Source organism: Musca autumnalis, unplaced genomic scaffold, assembly GCF_047663935.1.
Source record: "Musca autumnalis isolate F117 unplaced genomic scaffold, ASM4766393v1 scaffold_5, whole genome shotgun sequence".
NCBI lineage: Eukaryota > Metazoa > Arthropoda > Insecta > Diptera > Muscidae > Musca > Musca autumnalis.
The window spans coordinates 29,602,917-29,623,876 of NW_027412088.1; the positions used below are offsets into that span (position 1 = coordinate 29,602,917).

Here is a 20,960-nt window from a genome sequence, read left to right on the forward strand (position 1 = left end):
CCAAGCTCGTACAATCATCCGCATTCGATACGATCTCAATGCCGTCTGGAAGGGGTGGAATACAGCAGAGGTAGGTCCACGGACCTTGGACTTCTTGTTCCTTAATTCCACGTACGACTGACGTCCACAAATGATAATTGATTATCCCAAGTTTCAAACATGGCCGGAGGGTTGTCTGCTCGATATCCTCAAACGGTGTGGAATGCTTGACAGTATCAAAGGCTTTGTTGTTGTAGTAGAATAAAAACCCACGTAGAAGCATAGATCTGATGCCGAACACTATGGTTTCGGGTCAATACGGTATGAAAGAACGCGCTGCCGATTGCCGCTGGTTGATCGAAGGCTCCTTATATGTCAGGCGCCAACCACACGGCCTGCTCTGGTTGAATCCTCGACTTATATGTGTGGAGGTGGCCTGCAGCGCTATTGTCGTACTGTGCTGCTTATGGAACCCATACTGATGATCGGCGACTGGATGGCTATTTCCGACGCTAAGGGGGGACTAAAGCCTCAATGGTCATTAATACGGGCGACAAAAGCGAAACTAGATCGAACAGTTATAACTTTTCGGAAACAACAAGTTCAAAAAGTTGGCATCCTTGATCCCACCCTCCTTCGTACGCGTCTGGTAGTACCCTTTCACTCCCGGGGTTCTCGACAAACTGTCGATTGAAATAACTTGCGCAGCTCTTCGGATCAGTCTGTGTAACGTCACCAAATGCAACTGAGGCCCTATCTTCCCTCCTTCCAGGATTCGAAAGTGACTTATCAGTTGTCCACAATTCACTTTTCACGGCTCCAAATTTGCAACTCTTCAGATGATATAACAGCTTGTTCCGTTTATAATCACCAACCACCTGTTAACTTTCAATGTCAGCTCTTTGACTCATGACGAAGCTCATCACGCTCATTTGCTAACCCCGTCGCCTCTGCTGGGAAGTGTGGTCTCACTTCGGGTATTCGACCAGCAGGTATATGGATGCAGCAGTAGTGATGTCTCGGAACGTCCTTTCTGCTACCCGAATATTCGAAGGGTTATCTCGGAAGCATAATTGCAATCGAAGGCGATCGGAAGCCGACATCGCAAATAGAATTGGCAAAGCTAACGGAGCCTTTAACCAACATGTGGAATTCCTCAATAATATCGACGAATACAAAAATCAATATATTCCAATCGAACGTTTTATCCGTATTATTTTACGGGTGCGGAACCTGGTTGACAACAGTCGGGTATGTTCTGAGACATACTTCACCTCTCACATCACGCCTCAAGCATTTTGTTCACCCCATTTAATCTTATTTTTCGAGTATTTTATGGACGGACTAGGGCGAATTCTTCTTTTTAAATACCCTAACGAATGTTAGCCCCAAGAAATTCGCACAAAATAGGAGTAAATGGGGTGAACAAAATGCTTTAGGCGTGAAGTGAGAGGTGAAGTGTGTCTCAGGACATACCCGATGCTACAATCATTCAAAAATCGATGTCTCCGATAAATTTTGAGAATATGGTGGCCAAATGTTATAAGCAATTCCGATATCTTCCAAAGGTGAAATACCGATCTAATAAGAACCATCATAAAAGAAGAAAATGGAAGTGGATAGGGCACACATTGAGGAAAAATAACTATGAACTTTGTCGTCAAGCCGTAGATTGGAATCCCAAAGGTAGCAGAAAAAAACGAAGGCCTAAAAACTCCTGGATAGATGTCTTGTGAAGGAGTTAGAATCCACCGAAAAATTATGGAGCGAAATAAAAGCAATAGCAAATGACAGATCATCTTGAATGATGTTTGTAGTGGTCCTATGCACCTCAAGGAGTTAAACGGAAAAGAAGATTATTGATGAAAGTGCGGCGTTTAGAGGTGAAGAAATCGGGAGGTCTGTTGATGAATACTATTATGGGAAGATGGCCGGACCCAAGAGAAATGACGGGTTATCAGACCAGGTGACACAACTATTATGTCTGGCTAGCTGTGACACTCTGTGGAGCTATCAATCTGCTCAGCCAGATCTACAGTTACGAAAACAATAACAGCACCAACTTGAGCAAAGGTGGAACAATGTTTTATGTAGATGTGGGGCTAAATATTTATGTTTGGGGAAAATATTTTCTTTTTTCAGTTAGATGTCCTCAAAAACTCGGAATAGAACCAAAAAATTATAGCAAAGCCCATTAACAGAGGATTGTTTAACCGTAATAGTATGGATCTGACTTTGTCGTTAGAGACTAAACCTTATGTATGGCAACAAAACTGTGAAGAATGAACTTGTTTTCGTTGAAATTCTAGAAAATATGACTCTATTACATTTAGAAGATAATTTGGCACTAATTTGGTCCTTTCAAAAGGATACGCACAGTAATAAGCTGGGATATAGTCTGGAGGACAGTCAAAGAAATTGTGGTATAGAAGTTCTGTTGTCATTCCCTAGGTTGTGCGTTGTTCCTAGACTATGAGAAATCAAAAACATTGTGAACGGAAGTAAATAAGGCAATTACAGTATGAAAACCAATGACCAGAAAATCATATTGGGGGGTCCTTGAAGAATAATGCTGCAACAAATAGCAGAATCTGCTTGGTTCGATACCAAGCATATCATAATGGTCCAATTATTTTTTTCTCCAATTTTTTTGGTGTTTTTGTGAAAATTGGTTTAAATTTTAAAAAATTTTCGAATTAAACTACGATTTTTATTATTTTTAAATTCTTTAGAGTCGTTTAGTTATGATATAAATACGCATGAAACGGTCAGCAAAATTTGCAAATGTAAATAAGAATGCCTTATTTTTTTCGCAGCTGTATATCCCTCTAGTCGTTTCGGAGGACCGAATGTCATTATTTGGTGAAGGACGGAGGATTTTTAAATATCTCTCAGTTAAAAAGTTACAGAATTTTGGTCAGTAAAAACGATTCTATATCGCTGTGCGTTCTATAGCCCTTACAACGCCGACGAGATCATTTTATGAGAATAGATGAACGTGATACAACTAAACATTAGTTTGAATACGAACCCCTATTGCGGATTCATACGGTAGGGTTAGGTTCAAAGTACCATGAAGAGCCCCTGGTAGTCTTTCCCGAGTTTGACTTGAAGAACTATCTAAAGCAAAATTCTTAAACATAATGTAACCTAACAAATAATAATACACATAATTGTGTAATTATATGCATGTGTTCATAATAATAATACATACAAATTTGACGACTTGACGATTCAATAAAAAATCAATACTTTTGTATTTGCTGAAAAATAACTATTTTATTTGCATAAAATTTATATTTTTCTAAAACAAAGGTATGTATATTTATGTACTTATATTATATTTCAATAAAAAAAAATTTGGTCCAATAATTCGTCGTTTGTAAAATATTTGGTATCGAATCTCATTAAGGCAAAAAGGGCAATTCTTAAAGAGTAAATAAAAATATAATTCAAAATGATATAATGGCAATAAACATACTTTATAAGGTAATAAGTGTTATATATAAAAATATTTGGTATAATAGGAAGGCCACATCTTTGGAAATTCATATACATATGCAGGTAAATATATAAGGTACTTTTTTCAATTCGGTATGTATGTTTTAACGCACTCAATTTCAATTCATTTGGCACGTTTTAATTTATAATCCAATAATTTTGTCTACAATAGTTTTTTTTGTAGCAAAAATAGCTTCATAAGGCAAAAAATGTAAATATTAATAGTTAAATGAAAATATAATTCAAATCTGTCATTATATTTGACAGGGTTCTTTAAATATGTGTATGTATTATGATAATAACAAAAACATAGTTTTCAAGGAAGCCATAATATATAATTAGTTTATGCATATGTAGTAATGCATATAAAAATATTTTGTCTAATGAAAAAATATTAGAAAGTGATAAAAATTACTGTAAAAATAAATATCTAAGTCCAAGTTCTTTATGAAATAAATTCAAACTGTATATTAAAAAAACAAATCAAGTCTTAAAAATCTCAATCCTACTCTTATTTGCAAATATTAGAAATTTTCCATTTCTTGACTTAATTCGAAACAAAATATGTATGTAAATCCCACTTAATCTAATATAAACGCAAATCCATAATGGTACTTTCAACACATGGTCTTTTATCTTTTTCCAATTCGATGTGGAATATGGCCAATTGAATAAATTGCCAAACTTGTAGACATGTCTGAGGATAACTTATATTCATGGCTAACATATAATGGAAGAGAAAACTTAAGGCTTCCATTAGATCGCAGCATTGAAATACAATACCACTTATACTAAATTCTGAATATTCGACACTATGGTTGTGGTGGACGAAACGTATTTGTAAATCGGCAGGATTTGGATCTGAACGTAACTCATCAAGGCTCTGTAAAGGAAATAGAGGTGAAAAAAACGGATATTTGAACAAAAATAATTACGCTTACCTTATAAGCTTTCATAAATCTCTCTTGACAATCGGCCTTGGAGGCTTTCGAGGTGACAAGTTCATTTTTGCGTACCCTACAAGGTAATATATAGGGTATGAGGAGTAAAGACAAACCGGCATTATATCCTGTAGAAAGATGAAAGAAAATGGAAATTATTTAAAAAATACAGGAATATAAGTATAGTGGCTGAAATTTGTTCCTCAATTAGGTCTCAGAATGCTGACTACGCCATCATCAGTACATATATCATATGTGGTAGTCCATACTTCCCGAGATAAAGGCCCCGAAAGTTCCAAGAAAAGTCATTTTTGCCTAAGCGATAAGAACTTTCTCCCATAGGCAGAAACATAACTCGGCTATGGGAACAGAACATACCAGAGGAGTACAGCGCTGGCTGAGCAGATTGATAGCTCTACGTTTTGCTCGGTTAATGAGGACGCTCCTACCAGAATTAGAGGTGAGTGTCACAGTTCGCCAGACACCTGATCTGACAAATGACGTCACCTGGCAATTCGTTATTTCTCTGGGATCAGACCATCTTCCCATAATTGCCTCTGAGCGCCGCACTTTCGTCAACCATGGGAAAGCTGATTGGCCGTCACCTGGCAATTCGTCATTTCTCTGGGATCAGACCATCTTCCCATAATTGCCTCCATTAGCAGACCGCCAGTTTTCAACACCTTTGAGCGCCGCACTTTCGTCAACCATGGGAAAGCTGATTGGCCAGGTTTTCAGGGAGTTTATCAATCACCGCTTCAGAGATTTGCCTAATCTTTCCGATGTTCTGGTAGCGGAAAGGACGTTCCGAGACATCATCACTGCTGCAGCAGCTCGCCATATACCTGCTGGACGAATACCCGAAGTGAAAACAAACTTCTCAGCAGAAGCGACGGGATTAGCAAATGAACTTGGTGAGCTTTGTCGAGTCAACCCCACTGTCCCCAAAGTCAGGGAGGTGACTCTGGAAGTTAACAGGCTGTACGGCGGGCATAACCGGAACAAGTTACATCACCTGAAGAGTTGTAACATTGGAACCGGTGTAAGTGAATTCTAGGCAACGATTAAGTCACTCTCGAACCCTGGAAGGATTGAAGATAGGACCTCAGTTGTTGTTGTTGTTGTAGCAGCTTCTACAAGAACATGTATATCTTTATTTTATTGATTCGGCTCTGCTTCCAGCTCCAAGTTCAGAAAGGACGCCACCTGAGGAAAGTCGGGTTTGCTGGGCAGTTAAACAGGTGCTGCGTAGTATGCGGACCGGTGCCACATGCTGGGCAGATATTCCGCGTGCCATCAATCCTGGCCCAGTAAGAATTGAGGCGGCTGCACCAACCAGATCTTAGTTGTGCCAACACGACTCTCGTTTGCTTTGGCAGTCGTTGCTACTTGTTCGTGTTCGTCTTTAGGACCTCAGTCGCGTTCGGCGACGTTACGTTGACTGTGCTGAAGAGGTGCGCAAGTTATTTCAATCGACAGTTTGTCGAGAACCCCTGGAGTGACAGTTTACAATGGATGATGCTGCGAATCATGCAAAGCGTTGGGCCCTGATGGAATCTCCATGGTAATGCTTAAACAGCTGCATGATTCGGGAGTGGAGTATCTTACTAAAGTTCTAAAATTGTCGCCAACCACCCTTATTGTTTCCGATGTTTGGAAAATGGACTGGTCCCCTACCGAAGCCGGGCAAGGATACCAGCAAAAGAGAATCGAACAGGCCGATTTCGCTTTTGTCGCCCGTAGCAAAGACCCTTAAGGCCTGAGTTCTCCCCATTCTCAGAAATAGCAATCCAGTTGCCGATCATCAGCATGGATTCCGTAAGCAGCACAGCACGACAACAGCTCTGCACGCAATGTCCAAATATATTTGTCAACCAGAGACCGCCGGGTGTGGCGCTCGACTTATCAAAAGCCTTTGATACTGTCAGGCACTCCACGCTGTTTGAGGACATTGAAACGTTGGATAATCAATTATATGTGTGGACGTCAGTCGTACCTGGAATTCAGGAATAAGAAGTCCAAGCCCCGTTGACTGAAACAGGGAGTTCCCCAAGGTGGGGTGATATCTTCGGAACTGTTTAACCTCTCCTTATTCCGCCCACTCCAGACGCCATCGAGATCGTAACGTATGGGGATGATTGTACGATCCTGGCGTCAGATACCTTCCCCGATGACATTTGTGAAAGACTGAACTCCTATTTGACCGATCTTACCACCTTTTTCCATGCGTGGAATATGCAGATTTCCGACACTTAGTCTACGACCACTCTGTTCACCACATGTTCACCACATGACTTAATTTATGCGAAACGCAATGGAATAAGATTCAAACTTGTCAGAATGCCGCTTTGAGAACAGCAACAGGTTGCCTCCTCATGTCTTCCGTGGACCATCTACATGAGGAGGCAAAGATTCTTCCAGTACAGCAACACAATGAGATGCTTTCGTTGCAGTACTTGCTCGGGTGTTACCGCGAGAGCCATTCCAATCATAATTTGGTGAGTACGCCCGATACACTCAGGCACATTAAGAAGGAACTTCACGTTCTAGAGGAAGAGGTCCAACGATACAGGAGATAATCCCTAGATCAACAAGCATATCAAGCAGTTTTGAATAGCATTCACACGGACGCAGTTGACAAGGATACAAGCAAGAAGCAGCCACTTTCCTGGAACTGGATATAGACCCAGAGCCAGGTTGAGCAGAAGATCCAACACACATATTAAAACAATTTTCTCCCAAAAAACGCATGTATTTAGGGGGTTTTAAAAATGTTGGGCGTTTGAACCGACAAAAATGTTGATTAGGTTTAAAATCAAAAGGTTTGCGGAGGAGATACTAAAAAGAGTGGATCTCCATCCACTACATATGGTACCATAGGGGGTTTTTACACCCTTCGGGCTGTTTGCTCAAGAAGTATTAACTTGCCCCTGAAAAAACTTTTACCCTCGCAATTGAGGCAGCGAATGCAAGTTGCTTCAACAAAAATCAAAGTGATTCCATATCAGGTCTTAAAGTGAACTTAACCGAAATTTTGTGTGGGAGGTACCGGATGGAGTGGACAAATATATTCCATATTTGAATCTGGTAGATATATAGTAGGGTGTGTAAAGTATGGACCAATTCGGCCGCTCCCTTTAAGAGTTACCGTACGAACAATTTACCGAACATTTTTGAACTTTTGTGGGGAAGGCAACAAAAGGAGTGGGCCGATATGGCTTATCTTCGAACTTAAAGTATGTTTGGACAAAATATTACTAAGGCCAAATTTTGGACCGAATCGGCAGACCCGTTGGAGAGTTATCTTGCTCTCCAACCACCTCACACGGTGTCACAGGGTTTTTTTTTTGCAAATTTCAGGCTATTTTCTCAGGAAGTATGGACTTGCCCCAGGTGAAACTAACACCGTCGTAAAGAGGGCAGTGAATACAAGTTGTTAAAGCAAAAATCAAAGCGATTCGAGAGATGGCCCTAAACTGAACTTTTCCGAAATTTTGTGTGGGAGGTACCCGAAGGAGTGGACCGATTGAGTCCATATTGAAACCTTATCTAAGTCTGGTACACATTTTACGATGGGCAAGGTATGGACCAAATCGCTTACTTTCCTCAAGAGTTATCGTGCGCACAATTTTTCCGAGCATTTTCGAACTTTTGTGGGGGAGGTACCTGAAGGAGTAGACCGATATAACCCATCTTCGAACTTATACTAAGTTTGGACAAAATATTACGAAAGCCTAATTTTGGATCAAATCGATTGATCCGTTCGAGAGTTATCGTGCGCTCCAGCCAGACAGACAGACGGACGGACATTGCCAAATCGACTCCAAATTGTCTGAAACACATTTCGTCCAAACATACTTGGGGTCTAAAACCATTATTTCGATGAGGCCGTATAAAAGTGTATATACCCTCGTTAGCATAAATGCTGAGGGTATAAAAAAATAAAAATGTGCTGAGACCAGAAACTATTCTCATTTTATGCAAAAAAAAAAAAAAATAAATAAATAATAACTTTAAGGCAAATACTTACTCTCATCACTTGACCCCTCTATGTCTCCTAAAATACTCTCCAAATTACCCAATTTAATCCTTATGCCCTTAGCCTTTGCTAAGACCTTTTGGTAAATATTTAACCAATTATCAATGGTTAAGACATTGGGATAACGATTTTTCACATCAATCTCAATTAAGGTTATGCCCTTTTCACTTCTCAATATGGAATAGCGTTCCATATATTCCGAGGGTGTTAATTTCTCCTTTACCAATTCCTGCCAACGTTTTTCATGGCTTTCTGTCCATTTTACCATTAAGTAGTCCCAATCCATAGTGGTATTTTCCGAAAAGTCAATGTTGTGCAATTCTTCTGCTTGTGTCTCTTGACTGTATATGGATTGAGTATCCTCGCTATCTTCGGCAGTATTCTTTTTACGTTTTAAACGTTTTTTGGCAACACCACTCTGTACCAAAAAGGTACGTTTCGTTATAAATGCAGACCAGAGTTTACCCTTGGCACAAACATTAGGTTTGCTGGGTATGAAATATGTGGATTCTTCTTCGCCAGGGAATGCTCGGCAAATAGTTTGGGCCAATATCATAAACTCTTGACGTTGAAGGCTGTAAAAGGGAGAGAGAGTCGAGTTTTGAAAGGAGACTAAATTGCGAAAATTGTTTAGACCTACCATCTATCCTGCTGGGCCCTTAAACATTCCTCTACCACCGCCTTAGCAATTGCATTGCGATGTTTATTCTCCAATGGCTTGCCTAAATCTAGCATTGCAACAATGTGAACCAGAGAACTGAGGTTACGAATTTCCTCAGCACTTGGCAAATAATTTGGATCCTGTTTGATTGTCGTGTGTTCATCCAAATCCATGGTATTTTCATTGGAATTAAAATTTACGAGATTGAAAATAGAGGCTGAAAATAAAAGTCGGACAAATTAAAGATTAGATTCAAAGCTTCAGGTGGGAAGTGTTCTCGTCATACTTACTTTTCTGCTTGACTTCCACAACAAATGTTGCCAATTTGTAGTATTGTAAAATAACATTTTTGAATTCCGTTTCATTGATTTCGCAATCGTTAACCGCCAAATAGTAATCGTCCACATTGGGGATGTTATAAACATTACAAGCTAAGGCAAAAAAAGTGAGGTTAAGAGAATGAAGTGAAGTAGTATTTGTGTGAATATTTACCATCTTCCAAGAAATCCTTGTATGAGAATGGTGCTTTTAAAATGATAACCTCCCTATGCAGTCTATAGGCGGTATTTATGGGAATGCTGGAAACAAATTAATTATCTTGTTAATGTCTTCAAAATTGGATGTTCCCAAAATCCATGCACGATGAAGTCAAATTTTGTAATCTAAAGAGATTTTAGAAAACCAAACAAAACATCTAAATAACCTCAGAATATAACTATTCAAAACTAGTTCGATTATGAACCATAACTTCGAAATTATTACCACTCCTTTCGTGCCCACCAGACATTTTAGTCGGTCACGGTTGTGTCAGGAAGTATGCACTTGCTATTGAAAAAAATATCGTAATAAAAATCATACCCGAAGGAGTGATCCGATAAAATTTACTATCGGCACCAAATTATCTTAAACGGACTTTGTCCAAAGAGTACAATAGGCGTGGATTTTTTAAAGATTTTTAGCGGCAACCAAAGAGGACAATAGGCGTGGATTTTTTAAAGATTTTTAGCAGCAACCAAAGAGGACAATAGGCGTGGATTTTTTATAGATTTTTAGCAGCAACCAAAGAGGACAATAGGCGTGGATTTTTTAAAGATTTTTAGCAGCAACCAAAGAGGACAATAGGCGTGGATTTTTTAAAGATTTTTAGCAGCAACCAAAGAGGACAATTGGCATGGATTTTTTAAAGATTTTTAGCAGCAACCAAAGAGGACAATAGGCGTGGATTTTTTTAATGATTTTTAGCAGCAACCAAAGAGGACAATTGGCATGGATTTTTTAAAGATTTTTAGCAGCAACCAAAGAGGACAATAGGCGTGGATTTTTTAAAGATTTTTAGCAGCAACCAAAGAGGACAATTGGCATGGATTTTTTAAAGATTTTTAGCAGCAACCAAAGAGGACAATAGGCGTGGATTTTTTAAAGATTTTTAGCAGCAACCAAAGAGGACAATAGGCGTGGATTTTTTAAAGATTTTTAGCAGCAACCAAAGAGGACAATAGGCGTGGATTTTTTAAAGATTTTTAGCAGCAACCAAAGAGGACAATAGGCGTGGATTTTTTAAAGATTTTTAGCAGCAACCAAAGAGGACAATAGGCGTTGATTTTTTAAAGATTTTTAGCAGCAACCAAAGAGGACAATAGGCGTGGATTTTTTAAAGATTTTTAGCAGCAACCAAAGAGGACAATAGGCGTGGATTTTTTAAAGATTTTTAGCAGCAACCAAAGAGGACAATAGGCGTGGATTTTTTAAAGATTTTTAGCAGCAACCAAAGAGGACAATAGGCGTGGATTTTTTAAAGATTTTTAGCAGCAACCAAAGAGGACAATAGGCGTGGATTTTTTAAAGATTTTTAGCAGCAACCAAAGAGGACAATAGGCGTGGATTTTTTAAAGATTTTTAGCAGCAACCAAAGAGGACAATAGGCGTGGATTTTTTAAAGATTTTTAGCAGCAACCAAAGAGGACAATAGGCGTGGATTTTTTAAAGATTTTTAGCAGCAACCAAAGAGGACAATAGGCGTGGATTTTTTAAAGATTTTTAGCAGCAACCAAAGAGGACAATAGGCGTGGATTTTTTAAAGATTTTTAGCAGCAACCAAAGAGGACAATAGGCGTGGATTTTTTAAAGATTTTTAGCAGCAACCAAAGAGGACAATAGGCGTGGATTTTTTAAAGATTTTTAGCAGCAACCAAAGAGGACAATAGGCGTGGATTTTTTAAAGATTTTTAGCAGCAACCAAAGAGGACAATAGGCGTGGATTTTTTAAAGATTTTTAGCAGCAACCAAAGAGGACAATAGGCGTGGATTTTTTTAAAGATTTTTAGCAGCAACCAAAGAGGACTATAGGCGTGGATTTTTTTAAAGATTTTTAGCAGCAACCAAAGAGGACAATAGGCGTGGATTTTTTAAAGATTTTTAGCAGCAACCAAAGAGGACAATAGGCGTGGATTTTTTTAAAGATTTTTATCAGCAACCAAAGAGGACTATAGGCGTGGATTTTTTAAAGATTTTTAGCAGCAACCAAAGAGGACAATAGGCGTGGATTTTTTAAAGATTTTTAGCAGCAACCAAAGAAGACAATAGGCGTGGATTTTTTAAAGATTTTTAGCAGCAACCAAAGAGGACAATAGGCGTGGATTTTTTTAAAGATATTTAGCAGCAACCAAAGAGGACAATAGGCGTGGATTTTTTAAAGATTTTTAGCAGCAACCAAAGAGGACAATAGGCGTGGATTTTTTAAAGATTTTTAGCAGCAACCAAAGAGGACAATAGGCGTGGATTTTTTAAAGATTTTTAGCAGCAACCAAAGAGGACAATAGGCGTGGATTTTTTAAAGATTTTTAGCAGCAACCAAAGAGGACAATAGGCGTGGATTTTTTAAAGATTTTTAGCAGCAACCAAAGAGGACAATAGGCGTGGATTTTTTAAAGATTTTTAGCAGCAACTAAAGAGGACAATAGGCGTGGATTTTTTAAAGATTTTTAGCAGCAACCAAAGAGGACAATAGGCGTGGATTTTTTAAAGATTTTTAGCAGCAACCAAAGAGGACAATGGGCGTGGATTTTTTAAAGATTTTTAGCAGCAACCAAAGAGGACAATAGGCGTGGATTTTTTAAAGATTTTTAGCAGCAACCAAAGAGGACAATGGGCGTGGATTTTTTAAAGATTTTTAGCAGCAACCAAAGAGGACAATGGGCGTGGATTTTTTAAAGATTTTTAGCAGCAACCAAAGAGGACAATAGACGTGGATTTTTTAAAGATTTTTAGCAGCAACCAAAGAGGACAATGGGCGTGGATTTTTTAAAGATTTTTAGCAGCAACCAAAGAGGACAATAGGCGTGGATTTTTTAAAGATTTTTAGCAGCAACCAAAGAGGACAATAGGCGTGGATTTTTTAAAGATTTTTAGCAGCAACCAAAGAGGACAATAGGCGTGGATTTTTTAAAGATTTTTAGCAGCAACCAAAGAGAAAAATAGGCGTGGATTTTTTAAAGATTTTTAGCAGCAACCAAAGAGGACAATAGGCGTGGATTTTTTAAAGATTTTTAGCAGCAACCAAAGAGGACAATAGGCGTGGATTTTTTAAAGATTTTTAGCAGCAACCAAAGAGGACAATAGGCGTGGATTTTTTAAAGATTTTTAGCAGCAACCAAAGAGGACAATAGGCGTGATTTTTTTTAAAGATTTTTAGCAGCAACCAAAGAGGACAATAGGCGTGGATTTTTTAAAGATTTTTAGCAGCAACCAAAGAGGACAATAGGCGTGGATTTTTTAAAGATTTTTAGCAGCAACCAAAGAGGACAATAGGCGTGGATTTTTTAAAGATTTTTAGCAGCAACCAAAGAGGACAATAGGCGTGATTTTTTTTAAAGATTTTTAGCAGCAACCAAAGAGGACAATAGGCGTGGATTTTTTAAAGATTTTTAGCAGCAACCAAAGAGGACAATAGGCGTGGATTTTTTAAAGATTTTTAGCAGCAACCAAAGAGGACAATAGGCGTGGATTTTTTAAAGATTTTTAGCAGCAACCAAAGAGGACAATAGGCGTGGATTTTTTAAAGATTTTTAGCAGCAACCAAAGAGGACAATAGGCGTGGATTTTTTAAAGATTTTTAGCAGCAACCAAAGAGGACAATAGGCGTGGATTTTTTAAAGATTTTTAGCAGCAACCATAGAGGACAATAGGCGTGGATTTTTTAAAGATTTTTAGCAGCAACCAAAGACGACAATAGGCGTGAATTTTTTAAAGGATTTTAGCAGCAACCAAAGAGAACAATAGGCGTGGATTTTTTAAAGATTTTTAGCAACAACCAAGGAGGACAATAGACGTGCATTTTTTTTAAAGGATTTTAGCAGCAACCAAAGAGAACAATAGGCGTGGATTTTTTAAAGATTTTTAGCAACAACCAAAGAGGACAATAGGCGTGGATTTTTTAAAGATTTTTTAGCAGCAACCAAAGAGGACAAAAGACGTGAATTTTTTCAAAGATTTGTAGCAGCAACCAAAGAGGAGAATAGGCGTGGATTTTTTAAAGATTTTTAAAGGCAACCAAAGAGGACAATGTGCGTAGATTTTTTAAAGATTTTTAGGAGCAGCCATTGACGGCAATAGGAGTGGATTTTATTAAGATTTTTAGCAGTAACCAAAGAGGACAATTGGCGTGGATTTTTTTAAGATTTTTAGCAGTAACCAAAGAGGACAATTGGCGTGGATTTATAATAGGTTTGTAGGTGCAACCGAAGAGCAGAATAGGCATACATTTTAATAGGTTTTTAAAGAAAATCAAAAAGTACATTTTGCATATTTCAAAAGAATTTTAGAAGCGTCCGTAGGGAGCAATATTCTTTAATTTTTGTTAAGATCAAACAGTTAATGTTGTTGGAAGTGTTTGGCAACTAACGATTTTTATGGTAACAATTGAAATTGAACCCGACATACTTTAAATTGTTCCAAAGCGAAACCTTTAGGATTCAAGGAATCCGTTAGATAAATTACCTAGATAATGGCTGTGGGTGATAGTAGTATTTCTAGCCCCTATCTGCAGATACAATATCATTTTCATTTCACCTAATCCATCTTAATTTTACAAAAATTCTATCTCGAGATATTACCAACCAAATAATATCTTAATAATTAATTAGGAAAAACAATCGATAATTTCCGTAGGCAATAAGGATGATCATCAAAAGAGCAGCCAGGTTTATTTACTATATAGAATAATATTTACATTATTGATTGTTATATGGAATCCATGACATTGTCAAATCAACCTCTCGTTACTGCACTATTTGGAACTGGTTATGTGAATGACTTGTTATGGAAATGTAGTAGAAAGCAAGCTTTTTTCAGTTTTATACGTACTCAGTATCTACTTCTAATTTCGGTTTTATGGGTGAACATTTAGATTTATCGATCTCGCCGCCATCATCTGAAAGAAACTCGTCTGGTTCATCGTCATCATCATTCATTAATTCATTGAAGGCAGCATTTATGACATTTGAACTTTCATCTCGCTCATTGGCACTGTGATCGTTAAATGACATCGAATCCATATCACTTGCACTTTCATTTCCATCTCTGCGGGGTCGCTTTCGTTCTTTCTTTGATAGCAGGGCCTGTCTGCAATTCGAATATCTCGAGTAGAGTCTACCGCGTTTGCCTTTGCGATACATTTCGATTGTTTCGTTGGGAAATAATCTTATAATAGCTTTCTCAAAGGCATAACTTGTGCGCAGATCGAGTCGCTCTTCCAAGCTCATAAAATGACCAGCAATGAGATTTATTAAACGCTTCCGTTCACGATCTGTAAAAGATTGTCTTGTCTCATAGATATTGAGTAACATTGGTCCATCGGGTTTGGTATTTAGAAGTAATTCACGTAAATATGTTGTAGGCACGATATTTTGACTGGGTCTCAGAGTGAATAGTGAACTGAAGTTGGTATTATTTTGAGTAACATCAGCTACTTCAATAACACCTCCTCCTCCACCACCATTAGAGGCCTGAGAATGTGTTGGCGATCCAGATATTGAGGCCAATGATCGATTGGTCATTGGTGTTTCGGGTGGTGTACTAATTAAACCATTATTTGTTGCGGCAGAAGGTATTTCCGCATTACGCTGGTCAGCTGGCAATGGCTGTTGTTGAATCTTTACTTTTGCTGGATTAACGATCTTCTGATTACCATTGCAGAAGGATTTCTTACACAGAAAATCATCTGTTTGGCAAAAACAGCGATGTCCACTGTACAAAGGTTTGCCAATTTTGCAACGCCACTTTTCTAAATTATGTTCAAAGCGTATCTGTATACCCAGCGGATAGTTGCCGAGTAACAATCGTATGTGATGCAGTTTTATCATTTCCAAAACTTCCATGTCGACTTTTTCGGCTAAAAGAAAATTGAAAAAAAGAATTGTGTTATTAGTAAGGAGAATAGAGGGTGTTGTAAGAAAAATGGTAAAAGGTTTATAAAATAAGTAAAAAAGTATCAGTCGGCTTTGCCGACAGAGATATACCCTCAGCTTGTGTATATTGCAACAATTTTTTCCCAAAATACGTATGTATTTAGGGGGTTTTAAAAATTTTGGGCGTTTGAACCGACAAAAATGTTGATTAGGATTAAAGATCAAAAGTTTTGCGGAGGAGATACCAAAAGGAATGGATCGGCATTGACCGTTATGGAAGTGGATCTCCAGCCACAACATATGGTGCCATGGGGGTTTTTGCACTATACGGGCTGTTTGCTCAAGAAGTTGGACTTGCCCCTAAAAAAACTTTTACCATCGTAATTGAGGCAGCGAATGCAAGTTGCTTGAACAAAAATCAAAGTGATTCGATATTAGGTCATAAAGTGAACTTATCCAAAATTTTGTGTGGGAGGTACCCGAAGGACTGATCAAAACAAATATAGTCCATATTCGAACCTGATCTATATCTGGTAAATATATAAGGATGTGTAAAGTATGGACCAAATCGCTCAATCCCATCCAGAGTTATCGTACGAACAATTTTTCCGAACATTTTTGAACTTTTGTGGGGGAGGTACCAGAAGGAGTGGACCGAGATGGCATATCTTCAAACATAAACTATGTTTGGACAAAATATTACTTAGGCCAAATTTTGGACCGAATCGGCAGATCCGTTCGAGAGTTATCTTGCGCTCCAGCCACCTCACACGGTGTCATAGGGGTTTTTTGCAACTTTCATGCTATATTCTCAGGAAGTATGGACTTGCCCCTGATTAAACTTGTACCGTCATAATGGGGGACAGTGAATACAAGTTGCTACAACAAAAATCAAAGCGATTCGAGAGCAGGTCCTAAACTGAACTTTTCCGAAATTTTGTGTGTGAGGTACCCGAAGGGGTGGACCGATTGAGTCCATATTTGAACCACATAGAAAGTTTACGCTATACAAAGTATGGACCAAATCGGTCACTCCCTTCAAGAGTTATCGTGCGCACAAACTTTCCGAACATTTTCGAACTTTTGTGGGGGAGGTACCGGAAGGAGTAGACCGATGTAGCTCATCTTGGAAACCTAAACTAAGTTTGGGTAAAATATTACGAAAGCCAAAATTTGAACCGAATCGTTTCATCCGTTCGAGAGTTATCGTGCGCTCCAGTCAGCAGGACAGACAGGCAGACGGACGGACATGGCTAGATCGACTCCAAATTGTCTGAAACACATTTGGTCCAAACATACTTGGGGTCTAAAACCATTATTTCGATGAGGCACATTTTCATCGTATCAAAGTGTTTATATATACCCTCTTTAGCCTAAGGGTTAGGGTATAAAAAGGGGCGTTAACTGTCCTTTTCAGTTGCTCTTAGAAATCTTATAAAAATTCACGCCTTTTATATTTTAGGTTGCTCCTAAAAATCTACAAAAACAATTTAAAAAACCCAAGTCAATTCTCCTTTTTGGTTGCTCTTAAAAATCTATTAAAATTTTCCTTTTGGTTGCTCCTAAAAATCTTTAAAAAGTCCTCGCCTATTGTCCTTTTAAGTTGCCCCTAAAAGCCTATAAAAATCCACGCTAATTTTCCTTTTTGGTTGCTCCTAAAAATCTTTAAAATATTCACGCCTATTGTCCTTTTTGGTTGCTCCTAAAAATCTTTAATAGTATCAGTTGCCTCTAAGAGTCAATGATTTATATTTGGTATGTTGGTTTTCTCAATGATATGAAATTTTGGAATTCAGTCGGCCTGTCCCCTAAGATGCCATGATCCAAAACGGGTTGCTAAATAAAGGGGTCGATTATGAATAGCAACTCAACTGTAGTTGCGTTGCCTGATGAGAAAATCATACAAATAAAATAACGACAGAAATTTTTGTCAAATCCATTCAATGTCAGTGTTTTGAACCTCCAGCTATTAATTTAATTGTAACAAAATGTATTTCAATGCTGAAATGGAAATTTTTATTTTTAAATTTGCTTTCGCAACGAAAATGGAGTTGGGTTGCTATCCATAATCGACCCCAAAGTCATTTGTCGCACCATATGATCACGCCTAGCCAACCAGTCAACCGCACAACCTATAGGGGCTATAAACCTTCTCTGCTGGCAGAGCCCACTTATATTTTTCCTAATTTTAACTTGAATGTGTTTTACAATTTTTTTTCATGGTAGAGAAAAAGCTTCATATGTTTATCTTGGAACTCCTCTTTTTTACCGACCCAACGCAAAAAATTATGAAAAATTACCACAGATAGTGCCTTTTACACCGAATCCAACGATGTATTGCTTTTGTTGCGGAAATGTATACTTCCCGAGATATGGGCCTCAAAAGATCCACAAAGGCCCTAACCTATTTTCCTCTAAATAGCCGGCCTTCGGCCGGAATTTAAGACTTTCTCCTATGGACAGGTGCAAATCTCGGGAACGGGAAAAAAATTTTCTTTTAAATTAAATATTTTTCTCTAAATAGACGGCCTTCGGCCGGAATTTAAGACTTTCTCCTATGGACAGGTGCAAATCTCGGGAACGGGACAAAATTTTCTTTTAAATTAAATATTTTTCCCTAAATAGACGGCCTTCGGCCGGAATTTAAGACTTTCTCCTATGGACAGGTGTAAATCACGGGAACGGGAACAAAATTTTCTTTTATATTTATTAATATTTTTGGAGGCCTATATCTCGGGAAGTATACATACCATTCAACAAAATAATACATCGTTGAAATCGGTATAAACATCAATATTTGTGGTAATTTTTTAATAATTTTCTGCGGTGGTTTGCCAAAATTTTAGACTAGGGCCTTTGCGAAAATTTGGAGGGTAATATCTTGGGAAGTATACATTTCCGCAACAAAAGCAATACATCGTTGGATTCGGTGTAAAAAGTGCTATCTGTGGTAATTTTTTAATAATTTTCTGCAGAGGTTTGCCAACATTTTAGACTAGGGCCTTTGTGGAACTTTGGAGACCCATATCTCGGGAAGTATACATTTCCGCAACAAAAGCAATACATGGTTGGAATCGGGATAAAATGCACTATCTGTGGTATTTTTTTCATAATTTTCTGTGGTATGTCGGTAAAGGAAAGATAAGCCTATATCTTCATTTTTCCATGCTTTAAAAGAAAATTTTAGATAATTTCACAAATTGTAAATTTGTTTTATTCATAATCATCATAATTGTCTGCACAAAAATCAGCAAAATCTCCTATTGCACTTAAGAACGTAAAAATCACAAGTATGGCAACACTACTCACAAAAAATAAAACAATACATACAATTTATGACTTTATACATAATAACTGTACATTTTTCACTGAACTTACCTTGTAAATGTGTTGAAATACTTTCGAGTTTCCATTCTTTTAATAATTTGTTAATGTCGTCTCCCGCAGTTGTATCCATTATTTATAAACACAAATTTCAGCAATTCAACACCATCAAATATGAAATTTGCAAACACTGTTGTGATAAAAAATAACAAAACAATTTATTATTCCACAATTTAAAGTTCTCAAATAAATACTTTTCATACCTTGTTTTCTAATTGAAATGAAAGTTTAACAAAAAATGTAAAACAACCACTCGCCAATCTATTTTTGTGCTAAACAAATTACTTTTCTTACACCGCACAACTTATTAACTTAAAACGTTGTTTTTAGCAGAATGAAAAATACGGATGGCGTGCGCGTTCGCCGTTTAGTCAACAATGAACGACGTTCCTCACAGCTGACGGTTGTATGAACTATGAACGAATGTTTCTGCAAAGAGAAAGGTAAAAAAATAAAACAATTCGCTACATGCCACATGCCTGCAAAGCAGGAATTGGTGGTGTGTTTTGTTGCTATTTTCTTTTGTACAGCCATTCGTTTTGAATTGTTTAGTTGTTTAGAATACTTCATAAAGTGGATGTACGAAACATTGCTCTCTTATTTTTCATGTGCTTCTCTTAACAATATATTGACACATGTTGAGCGTCTTGCAGACTCTCTTTTTTCTACCTGGTTTGGAATAGACAATCATATGGGTCGTGTACAATGGGGTTTTCCCTGGTGTTTTTAAAAATCATGGGCCTAATTACGACATTCGATTCGATCGAGTATTTGCTCGAGAATGAAAAAATCAAACTATGAACACCTATTCGCCCCGCCATCTGTACATTTACTAAGGTATATGCATTAGCAATTTGTTACAACAAAGTCAAAATGTTTTATAAAAATAAATAATTTCGTACAGTTTTCTGGCACAACTTCATTCCGAAATTATTACCCAAAGTATTGGTATGTTCCAGAACTGCAAGAATCTACTAATTTTTACAATCTTTTTCGATAACATAAAGGAAAAATCGTTATCGTAGTAAAAAATAGCAGCTTCTTGCAGGTTCTGGAACAGATCAAAAATTCAACGATTTCAACAAATATTTACATTTTTTCGATAATACTTTTGTTTTCTAGTTTTTGCTTTAAAATAAACAATTTTTTTTACCATCTACTTTCATAATGTTCTTTGGACAACACATAGGTGTTCATAGTTCGAATCGAATCGATCGAATCGAATGTCGTAATTAGGCCCCATGTTAGGATGAATATTTCGTTAATTTACGATTTTTAAAAAAATAAACTACTATTTTTTAGATGACAAAATAAGTTTTGGAAATTTTCAATGTGACTTATTAGGCGTTCGTGGGATAGGTATCATACATAAACGAAGACCCTAAGGACTATATTGCACCACACATATGTTTTTCACATGTATGACATCGGCAGGTCTGTAAATAAGTATACCCAAAGTGGCAACTTACATGTGAAAAAGCTTATAGTGTAATATAGCCTTAATTAATCTACTGGCAGACCAATCAACACAGTCCACACAAAAGCCATAATCCTTCTTACGTTGCAAGAATTTCCAATAACTTTTTTTACATTTGAGCCATTATCGAGAGAAGTATGGATAATACAATTTTAGTGTTGTAAAAATATAGGAACATTTTGGGGGCACAAATACATACATACATATGTATATACCTATATTCTGTGGCAGTCATGGTCACAACGCTATTAGAATTTCAACATCATCCGAGAATTGGATTAAAGTGTAAAAGTGTTGAAATTTTGCGGACGGACCGAAATGTGTCATCATGGAACTGCATCTAATTTTGGAGTCATTCCATTCGATGCCAACCATAGTTCACCACAGTAGTATTTTTTAAAAGCTTGTTCATAGATGAGAAAAATCAAAATACAAAAAATCGCCGGAGCTCTTTTTAAATAAATCGCGATCTAAGTTCACATTTTTAGGGTTTTTGTAGGTTGTCACAGTTTTGTTGGGAAACGACAAACGGCCGCATTATAAAACAATGTCATGTACTGTGCGCCTTAACTAA

General features: G+C 37.5%; 1 protein-coding gene across 1 annotated transcript; it reads right to left on the reverse strand.

Annotated features, from left to right (window-relative positions):
- Window positions 1-3,231: 3,231 nt before the first annotated feature.
- On the reverse strand, window positions 3,232-19,366 carry LOC141406405 (uncharacterized). Its single transcript, XM_073991758.1, has 9 exons — window positions 19,113-19,366; window positions 18,904-19,039; window positions 14,483-15,509; window positions 9,614-9,699; window positions 9,412-9,552; window positions 9,101-9,338; window positions 8,452-9,035; window positions 4,422-4,549; window positions 3,232-4,363 (listed from the first exon to the last, which is right to left on the reverse strand). Exons 2-9 carry the CDS (start codon window positions 18,980-18,982, stop codon window positions 4,067-4,069), a joined length of 2,580 nt encoding a protein of 859 aa, XP_073847859.1. The 5' UTR covers window positions 18,983-19,039; window positions 19,113-19,366; the 3' UTR covers window positions 3,232-4,066.
- Window positions 19,367-20,960: the final 1,594 nt, after the last annotated feature.